Here is a 10,074-nt window from a genome sequence, read left to right as displayed (position 1 = left end):
GAACCTGTTTGTTTTCATGCTTTCAGATACTCCTCTTTCTTGACTATGTTTACTTTTGCAACCTCTTTTCTCTTCTAATTTTCTGTTTTCCTCATTTTCTCTGTTGTTTTACTATTCTCTGGACTCTTGTCAGTTTTTTTATTGCTATGTGTTGTGTGGTTGTGTTCACCCGCTATGCCATGTATAGTCCTATAACTCTTGAGCTCTTGGCTCTGCTCTGAGCTTTTTACTTCTGAGTGGGTTCAAGAACAACATTGCTGTTTCTTGGTTAGTGCTGTCCAACCAGGGAAGCTGAGTACAGACATGATCCTAAGTGGATCCATTCTGCAGCAGGAAACACCCATTTCTCTCTGGCCTCCTTCCTGCAGGGACTGCATCACGCTCTGCTTCCTGAACAGTGCCACCAGCTTTGTTGCTGGCTTTGCCATTTTCTCTGTGCTGGGCTTCATGGCTCGAGAGCAGGGTGTACCTATCTCAGAAGTGGCCGAATCAGGTAAGTTTTTCTGGGAGACTTCAGAGCCAAGGGAAAACAAACAGCCTGAAGGGGAGGGCACTCTTCTGAGGTGAAACCCAAGATGTTCTCTACATCCTCTATGACTATGGGTGTCTGCAGAGAGGTCTGCATGACCAGTACTCCTCAACACAGTTTTCAGCCGTGGGTGGGCCAGCAGTTGTGGCAATAGGAGCTTTGAAAGAAGTATGTGAGCTTACTCTGTACTGCAGGGCAGTGGTCATCCTGTGGTCTGTTGGCAGGTCCTGGCCTGGCTTTCATAGCATATCCAACAGCAGTAACAATGATGCCTGTGTCTCAGCTCTGGTCCTGCCTCTTCTTCCTCATGCTGATCTTCTTGGGACTGGACAGCCAGGTACAGCAAACTCTCCTCCTCACCTAACATGCAGGTGCCTGTCCCCACCCTGAGCACTCCCCATGGCCATTGGAAAGGGTAAGGTGGGTATGTGCTTTGCTGGTACCTTGAATAGGTTCTCTACATTGTGTGCAGCACTTTCATACTGTGGGAGCTTGGAGCCAGGGCCAATGGCAGGACAGTGGTTTTATGTGCTGGCATCTCTGCTGGCTTCTCCTCCCTGTGTGTGTGAGGGTGTCCCAGCTACATCCCCCCTCTCTGTGCCAGCTCCAAAACTGTGCACACTACAGAGTGAGGCCCAGCACCGAGCAGTGCAGTCTGGGATGGGGAATGGGGATGTTTTCTCCCTGCTGCATCCCACCAGAGCAATCCATGTGTCCTCTTTTCACTGGTGTGCCCACCTCCTACAAACCCATACCCCTGTTATGCCAAGAGCAAACCCCGTAGAGTGCAGCGTGCAGCCCTGCTGCGGGCACGAGGGGAGCAGAGGGTGTCCCGCATGTCCATCAGGCAGGTGTTTTGCTCAGGCTCTGCTCTGCAATACCTCAGCCCTTGTGCTCAGATAACCAGGTCTTTTTCCTCTGTTTCTGCTGGCCCTTGGTGGAAACAAGACAGATGAAAAGAAAAATTAAAAAAATAAGGATTTGGGTGGTGGGAGGACAAAAAGGACAGGGAGGAGAAGTGCGTGCTTGGGGAAGGAGAGACACTGATTTCTCTGACCTGTTTTGTTCTGCAGTTCGTCTGTGTGGAAAGCATGGTGACAGCTATTATCGACATGTTCCCTGGTGTGTTTCGGAAGAAGGGGCGTCGGGAGCTGCTGATCCTGGCCATTGCAGTCATATGCTACCTGCTGGGCTTGTTGCTGGTCACTGAGGTAAGCAAGGAGTAGCTAGGTTGTACAGCTGATCACCAAACCCCGTGCTACACAGCTCTGGAGTTCTGGGCAGAGACTGCAAGCTTGTCTTTGATGCTGTTAATTGTTTCTCATTTCTAATGCATTAGCTGGTGTCTCTCACAGCCAGTGCTGCTTTGACCCCGTGTGACACTGGTGCACTCACTGCATCACTGAGCCTTCCAGAGACCCTGGTCCCACAGCCCAGAGAGGCTGCCTGACACACGGCTTCATGCAAATACCAGACCTGGGAGCTAAAACAAGCTGAGCTGTTTGAAAACAAGCTCTTCTAAGGGCAGTGATCATTTGCTGGCTGCTTTCCACACAAAGCAGAGCAGCAGGAGAGGAGCCTGCGGGTAATGGCTGTGCCATAACCCTGCTGGAGCCCGTGGGAAGCCTGTGATCCTGGGGACCAGAAGGAGCAGAGCTGTGCTGGTGCGGTGCCAGGCACACAGTGTTTGCACTGCTCTGCAGCTAAACGCTGCACCTCTTCCTGCATGGTGCTGTGCTGTGCTCTGTGTGTACCACAAGCCTGGGTGAGGGTCTTAGAGCTCCTGTACTGCCTCCGTGGGCTCTGTAGTGACAGCTAATTCCTGTTAAACCCCTTAGACACAGACAAATGATCCTCCAGCAGGATCCTGGCTGAAGGCAGCTCCTGTGGTAATCGATTTGAGTGACACTGTGTGTCTAGAGCCTTTCAGCATTATTTGAAAGCATCTGCTTGACCTGGAGGGGCTTTCTCTTGGAGAAATCACATGAAAATCATCCATGGGCCTGTACAGGTAGCTGATGACAACTCTGCAGGGCTCAGCTTGAAGTCAGAAGCAGCAGGAAAGCCATGAGCCTCTGCCACTGCAGAGCTTGGGCCACGAGTAGTATGTAAAGTTGGATGAAGGAAAATGAGGTATCTGAATATCCTGGTGCTCAAGATCACAATTTTCTGGGTGCCAAGTTCTGCACTGCTACATGGTATGTCAAAAATTATTCTGGAAACTTCCTAACTGTTTAAAAACAGCCAAACAAACCAGCTCCTGCTCTTATGCACAAAGAAGCCTGCCTAGCCCAGAAGTATCATAGAATAGGCATGAAAACTCTCCTGCCACCAGGCCTGATGGTGTTTTTGGAACAGAGTGAGGGCAGCCCCAAGAGAAGGCTCTTCTCCTGCCTGCTCTAGGTTCAGTGTTTCTGCTGCTATTCTTCTGCTTGGCCCACCCATTTTTCCCTGACGTGGAATGGTCTTGCCATGGCTCTGTTTTCTCTACCTCTTCAACAGGGTGGCATGTACATCTTCCAGCTCTTTGACTACTATGCTGCCAGTGGCACATGCCTGCTCTTCCTGGCTGTTTTTGAAGTCATCTGTGTAGGATGGGTGTATGGTAAGTGGAGGACAAAAGTCTGTCTTGCTCTTTATCAAGGCAAGAATGGGGGGTTGAGAAGTGGGAGTGGATAGAGAAGATCCTCAGGGGGCAAAGAAGTGCTGTAATTATCTTCTTTCTTGTCTAGTTTTCACTGTGTTTCCTTGCAACATTTCTTAATTGCTCCACATTTAGACTAGGAATGTTTTTTCCTTCTCCATAGGTGCCTCATATTGAACTGCCTTGCTGTTCTTCCCATCTGCCCTTTGAATTAGATAATCAGCTATAGAGGAGTGACTGCTGTTCTTTGGTGTCTGTCCCTGTCTACTTACACTGTGCATTTAGTTTAGTCCTGCCAGTTAATCTAACAGAAATTGCTGGGATGAAAACCTGCTATGTGCTACTTCTGTGATGATTCCTGCTTCCTGTTTATCCTGGCTGTGATGGCACTCAGAAAAGAAACAGGAGGGACTGCTTTGGCTCTCAGTGAAGTCTGTAACTTAACTACTCAGTCAGGAGCAGGATAAAACTGAACTTCATGAACTATCAGGAGGAAACCAACTGCTTGTTAGTCTGTGCAGTAAGAAGAGTCTTCTCTGATATCCCATGGGGAGATCTCTTTCTGAGCACAAAGGCTTTGATTTTTCTCCCTGAAGCTTGTTCAAGGCTGATGGGTTTTGGGTAGAGTCTTGTGTGTGATGCAGAGCAGCTGCTCCCTCTCTTTGCTTCATGGAACTACAGGAGCCTCATAGCTGTAAGGATTGTGCACAGCTGCAGTAGATGCCAGCTTAGACCAGACCTCAACATCCCATGGTCACACATCTGCTGGTTTCAACTACTTCAAGCAGCATTGCCATCATAGCCTCAGGGAAAGATTGCAAACACAACATCACATTGGGTCTCAGTGGTCAGGAGCTCATGAAGGAATACAATAGAAGAAAAATTAGGAGTGATACTCTCTGTGAATGTTCTTCAGCTTTTCACAACTTATTATAGAACCATAGAACGGTTTGTTTTGGAAGGGACCTTTAAAGGTCATCTAGTCCACCCTCTTGGCCACTTTCCACTTGACCAGGTTGCTCAGAGCCCTGTCCAGCTGGGCCTTGGACATTTGCAATGGTGGTGTATCCACAGCCTCTCTGGGCAACTGGTTCGAGTGTCTCAGCATCTTCAGAGTCAAAAATTTCTTCCTTGTATACACTCTAAACCTCTCCTCTTTCAATTTAAAACTGTTAGCCCTTGTCATGTCTCTACAAGCCCCCTTTATATATTGAAAGGCTGCAACAAGGTCTCCCTGGAGCTTTCTTTTTTCCAGGCTGGACAGCCCAAACTCTCTCAGTGTGTCTTCACAGGACAGGTGTTTTCAGTCCACTCTTAGTTTTCACGGTCCTTCTCTGGACCCACTCTGACAGCTACACGTCTTTCTTGAGCTGGGTATCCTAAAACCAGATGCAATACTCATTTTGTTGCCCAGGAATTTCCAGTGCCAGAAGCGAAATCTATTTATTTCTCTTCTGTTATTTTTTTCCAGTTGACTTGGCTAAGCATTTATCATCCACAAAATGCTGCAGCAAGGAGTTCTATGGCTTTCTCAGGTGTTGTGTGAGGAGTCACTCTCATTTCCTCATTCTAAATCTGCCATCTGCCAATTCCATTTGGTACCACCTTTGCTTTGTTATGGGCAGTCAGTCCCTGTGTGCTCCTTTTGGTGCTTACAGTTTTATAGAGGTTGCACTGGCTGCAGTGCAGTTGCTGGTGAAGGGCTTACCAGTTTCTCCAAATGCTTCATGTAGAGCAGGAGTCAATTGCTGGTTTGGATAAACTCCTCTCTTACTGAAAGGGTGACTGGTCCAGCTGCTTCGTCTCGAGCTCTAGGGAATGCAAGAGATCCCTAAGAGAGATTTATTTTAGAAAGATTTCCTTCAAGGGAAGCTCACCTCACAGCTTGCAGTAGCAGACCCTGGCCAGATTTGAGTCAGCTTCTGCCCAGTCCTTCTGGGATTAAAGGGGCATGGAGATCCCCATCCGTCTGTGACAGGATGGGGATCAGCATGCTAGGTTAATTGATTAAACTGAATTATGCTTTGGTGTTTAATGCCACTTTTACAGTCACACAGGCCACATGCCCTTTCTGATGACCCATGGAGAGGAGCAATGGCAGACAATGAGTAACAGGAGAGGTGATGCTGCCCCAGCAGCCTTAAAGGGAGATGGAGTAGTTGGGGACAGAGAAGTGACCCTTTTCCTCACAACCATGGGTTCATTTGTGCCACACTCCACACAGTGGGATTTTACCCTCTTGACATTCTGCTTTGCATCCACTGGGGTAATTCTGGTCAAAAATGTAGTCAGAGGGCTGACGTGAGGCATTATAGTGGGGGAAAAAAGTGACTAGCACTGATTAAAGGCCTTTTTTCCCCAGCCTCAGAACTGGCAGGGCTGAGCCTCTTGCTTACACTGTGAAGAATTACAACATTTCTGCTAACACAAATATGCGTTCTGAGTTTCCCCTCTCCCAGCACATACGCCAACCACCCACCACTTGGCAGCTTCCCCCTGCTGCCAGGCAGCTGCTCTCCCAAAGACCTGAGGATTTCCCCTGTACTGCTCCCTGCCTGTGGAAGGATTGTACAGCATTGGACCTGCTGATCTAGAGGAGAGTGCTGCAGGGATTCTGGTGTCCCCCTGCTTCTTCTCCTCTCTCCCTCCCACTTTGGGACAGACAGCCCTTCTATAAGCAGGCTTGGGGTTTGAGATTCACAACATGATGCCACCAAAATGTGCTGCAGAGGAGATTCTCCAGGCAGTCACAGCATGCACATTAGGATTAGCTGTTCTGGGAGAAAGCAAGGGCCTCCGTTACTATAGGAGAGCCGGGGCTGAAATCACTAGGGCTGTTTACACAGCTAAAGCAAACTGATGCCAGAGGGTACCTGTGGGTGACCCTGGGGTAAACCCGTGTTGTGCTATGATAAATCTTTCTCTGGTTCCTTTGCTCACATGCAGCGTGGCTCCCAGCGTGGCGTGGCATGGCAGCCTCCTCCTGCCTGGATCCTGCCTGTTGGGCCTGCTCTGGCTCTGTGTGCTGAATGCTCTCAGATGCGCTGGCTGTGAGCAACCTTCCTTATGGGCCATAACGGGTCTGCTCTGTGCGCCTGGTACGCAGAGGATGTGCGGCCGTGGTGCTGGGATGTGCAGCTGTGGTGCCAGGATGCCTCTGTTGCTGGCTCTTTGCACAGACCTGGTGCAGGTGTTGATGCTGCAGGTTTGAGACAGAGAGGGAGCAGATACATGCTTGGTACTGTGGTGTGGAGCCACGGTCATCACCTTTTGGAATGTTGTGGGTGAAATTCGATATAGATGAATGCAAATAAATGTAACTTGGGAGATAAAACGGGGAGAGAGTTTTTATAGATTCCGAACTAGCAGAACTGTGAAACTCACTGTTTTTCAAATATGCTAAAAGTAAAATTCAATCTTTGTCCCTTTTAATTTGGGCCTCATTTGCTGTTTTTATAAGCTGCGTAAAATGAGAAGGGCTCCATAAGGACAAGAGATAAGGATGTTAGCAAATCTCTAGTTAGGTTCCTGTGAAATTTATTCCTGTGCATTTACGTGGCAAAATGATTTGTCAGAAGAGCACACAACCACTTTGAAGGTATATGGGGTTGATCTGCACAAGGGAAGTGGTACTAGCATTCATGGTTAGCTGTCCAGTGACTGCATCCCATTCCTCCTTGTCTTGAAATATTGGAGATAGAAGCAAACATCTTTGTGCACTCCAACAGAAATCTCTTTGGGGAAGTTTTTATGGTTTTCTCTGCAGGAACTTTATCTAAGCTTTCTAATGTGCTGGGAAGGAAAGGCACATTGCTCCAGTATGTGTCCTCCAGCTTCTAATTTGCTCAACAACCCAGTGTTGAGTGGTTGAACTGATGACTTCTTAAGCTTGATTACTTTTTCATCTGCCTGTGAAGTGTAGACTATGTAAAACTTCCTGTTCATATACTCTCTGAGGACATTCATGTCAGTCCCCATTGTGTTTCATCACATCACCCTCTGACTGCCATAGAGGCCATGGAAATTTAGGACCTGGCGGTTGTCCTACAGAGAAAAGGGACAAGGACAGGTGGAGGCACATCATAATTAACAACATAAGTTGTGGGATTTTTTTTTTTCTTGTTGGGGGATGGATGTGTGTGTGTGTTCTTTTTGTTTAGCATTTTCATATTTCTTTAACTGATATGTCTCTTTGACTAGATCCTAGATCCATATTGGCAGGGAAACTTTATCTGCCATGAAGCTGTATTATGAATTAATTTATCTGTCATATGTCTGACATGGCAGTGTGTTTCTGTGGAAGACACTGTGCTGTGCTTATATTCTAAACTGCCATTCACATGATCTATATCTCTTTTTTTTTTTCCCCACCCTGTGGAAGATTTCGGCTTTTTGGCAAAATTAATTTTATATACCTCACCTCCTTTCATCCCCAATATATTTTCAGAAATTCTATCTGAAGCCTCATGGTATTTACAGCTTGGAAGTTCTCTGGTGTAGGCTGGGCTCCCACACAAGGCTGCATGTCCCTTGATATACCACAGCTTGTTGTCTTTGCTTGAGGCGGGTTTTTAACTTGCCAACTCAACACCAAGAGGTGTTCAAAGAACTATCCTCCTGCTTCCCCCCTCCACCAAATAATTCAAAAAGCTGGGTTTAAAAGAGATTTTCTGCAAGCATTAGTCATGGGATATAGAAAATAATGCAAAGAATTACAAAAAAAAAAAAAAAGCAGCACACATAATGTGCTTTTGTAGAATTACTATATTTAAAGGAAACATAATATGAGAATGTAATTCTGAGACAAAAAACCCACAAACCACAATACAACTCACCAAACTCCAAACATTCACAAGTGTGGCCAGTTCTACAGGCACATATTTTGCCCAGTCCAGCCCTCTGGTGTTGAGATATAAAGAAGCAAAATCTTACCACGTTTGCAACTGGGAACTGACCTGACCATGAGTTCACAGATGAACATCCCCAAAAGCAGAATCCTTCTTTATCAGCTAAGCACCAAGATAAAACTTTAACGAGACAAATACGGTATTATTTCATCCCAGAGGTGCTTAACTGGTAGCCGTTTTTCTGGACAGACTAGCTCAATTTTTTTTGTCCAATATTGTCATCTTACTTTGCCTGAGGCAGTCTGGTATATCCGGTTAGCTGTGGTTAGAAAGGTGCTAGGGCACCTTATAAATGACTTTTTGATTTTTCTTCATTTTACGTCTCTTTCTGGCCAACATTAGGCTCCTGATACTTGGAGACATCCTAGAGCCTATTGCAAGGTCTGCTGAAATCCATCTGTAGTTTGTTGTCTCCTCTATGCCATTGCATATGTTTGCCCTCTGTGCTTTGGGTTGGGAAGAGTCAATGATTAGAATCTGGCTGGTGGCAGGACTTCTAGGTGCTTTTCTGAACTGTATCCCATTCCAGGGCACCATGAGATTTAGGTGGATCCCACACGCTGTGAACAAAGTAACCCAGTAAGTGAAACCAGTGAAAAGGAGATCAGACACCCGTCAGACAGCTCTCACCAGACAGTACAGCAGCACTTGCAGATGGAAGATTTGGTTTTCAGAGGCATTTTAATTGCCAGGTTTTCAGAGTTTATGCCAATAATAAAATATTCTGTGGAAGACAGGGTCTTGATGACAGGGGTCCTGCCCACCTCAGTCGTGATTCTTGACATGACTTCCCTGGTATACCAGCACGTTTATTTACGAAGAGAGGGTTTTGTTAGGCATTCCCCACTCTCTTTGTTCCTTTTAGCACTCTGGACTCGCACAATCCCATGTGCTCAACCTGCACGAGCTTTCCCTTGCTTCTCTGTAAACCAGGAGCTCCACTTTTCCTTTTGCAGTCCTTACCAGTGCATGGGCTGCATCCTCTCACTAAGAGCTGCTGCTGTCTGAGGAACTGTGCTTTTCTTCAGTGTGGATCTTTCTGACACTTATGGATGAAATTAAGCCTCTCCATCTCTATTTAGCCACAGATGGGCCTTTTCAATCCCAGAAAACCCCATCACCTGCTGCTCTATTATTAGGATAGCCATGTTTTCACCAGGAGTAAACACCAAGGATAAAGAAAGTTTGGGATCTGATGTGAATAGTGGTTGAAGGAAACAAAACCAATCTGACCTCTGACTTTGTGCTGGTTGGTGGCCAAGGTGCCAACCGCTTCTACGACAACATTGAGGACATGATTGGTTTCCGGCCGTGGCCCTTGATCAAGATTTGCTGGCTGGTGTTCACCCCGGGTCTGTGCTTGGTAAGTGCAATTATGACATCATGATGTGGCACTCTGGGTCCCCAAATTCTCAGAAGAAAAGGCTGACTTATCTCCAAGGTGCTGCTGTAAAGTTTTTAAACTGCTGTGGAGAAGCAGAAGCTTGTCCATAGCTGAGGTAGCCATTTATTTCCTTTGTAAAGCCTTATGTTTTGCCTGGAAAATTATTTGAGCCTGAGAAGCCAATTGTGTATTGTGAAGGCAAAAGGAAATGTATCCTCAAAGCCTGGAGAGGTTTGGTCAAATTACCTATGAATAGAAGACCAGTGAGAATTACCCTGTTCTGAAAAACTTGCTTCAGCCTGTGTTCCTGGGACTGCCCATGGTTCAGAAATATCTTTCTATAGCCATTGGCTTTCTATGTTATTAAATCTCTTCCAAAACTTCTGTGACTGTGTTTAAAGAAAATGCACCCAAATTCAGGCAAGTTCTTGCCTGTTTTGAATTTGTGTCCAGTCTTGCTCCACTGACTTTTACATGCTTTCTGAGCCAAATTCTGGTTTTGTATCTGATGTTGAGAGTTGTTTTCTTTGACCTCAGTGGGAACACAGATGGGATCTATAACTATAACTTACAAAAGATTCCTAGTTGTTTGTCCCCAGGCTTCAGCAGG

General features: G+C 46.5%; 1 protein-coding gene across 9 annotated transcripts in view; it reads left to right on the top strand.

Annotated features, from left to right (window-relative positions):
* The window catches only part of LOC103624682 (sodium- and chloride-dependent betaine transporter), a 54,857-nt gene that overhangs the window by 30,077 nt on the left and 14,706 nt on the right, over positions 1-10,074 (top strand). For 6 of the 9 annotated variants that reach the window (XR_001859317.1, XR_001859318.1, XM_017726212.1 and 3 more), the window contains 5 exons: positions 369-493; positions 754-866; positions 1,603-1,740; positions 3,032-3,134; positions 9,343-9,443. Coding sequence is in view for 7 of the 9 variants with exons in the window: in XM_017726212.1 (XP_017581701.1) it covers positions 369-493; positions 754-866; positions 1,603-1,740; positions 3,032-3,134; positions 9,343-9,443 (580 nt within the window). In the remaining 2 variants the exon portion in view is untranslated. Of the gene's footprint in view, positions 1-368; positions 494-753; positions 867-1,602; positions 1,741-3,031; positions 3,135-3,336; positions 9,243-9,342; positions 9,444-10,074 lie in introns of those variants that run through there. The other 3 variants (XM_017726214.1, XM_017726210.1, XM_017726215.1) reach the window with 2 other exon arrangements.

This window comes from Corvus brachyrhynchos, unplaced genomic scaffold (genome assembly GCF_000691975.1).
Source record: "Corvus brachyrhynchos isolate BGI_N302 unplaced genomic scaffold, ASM69197v1 scaffold191, whole genome shotgun sequence".
NCBI lineage: Eukaryota > Metazoa > Chordata > Aves > Passeriformes > Corvidae > Corvus > Corvus brachyrhynchos.
Note: the sequence above shows the minus strand (reverse complement) of the source record. Positions and strands in the feature narration are given on the sequence as shown.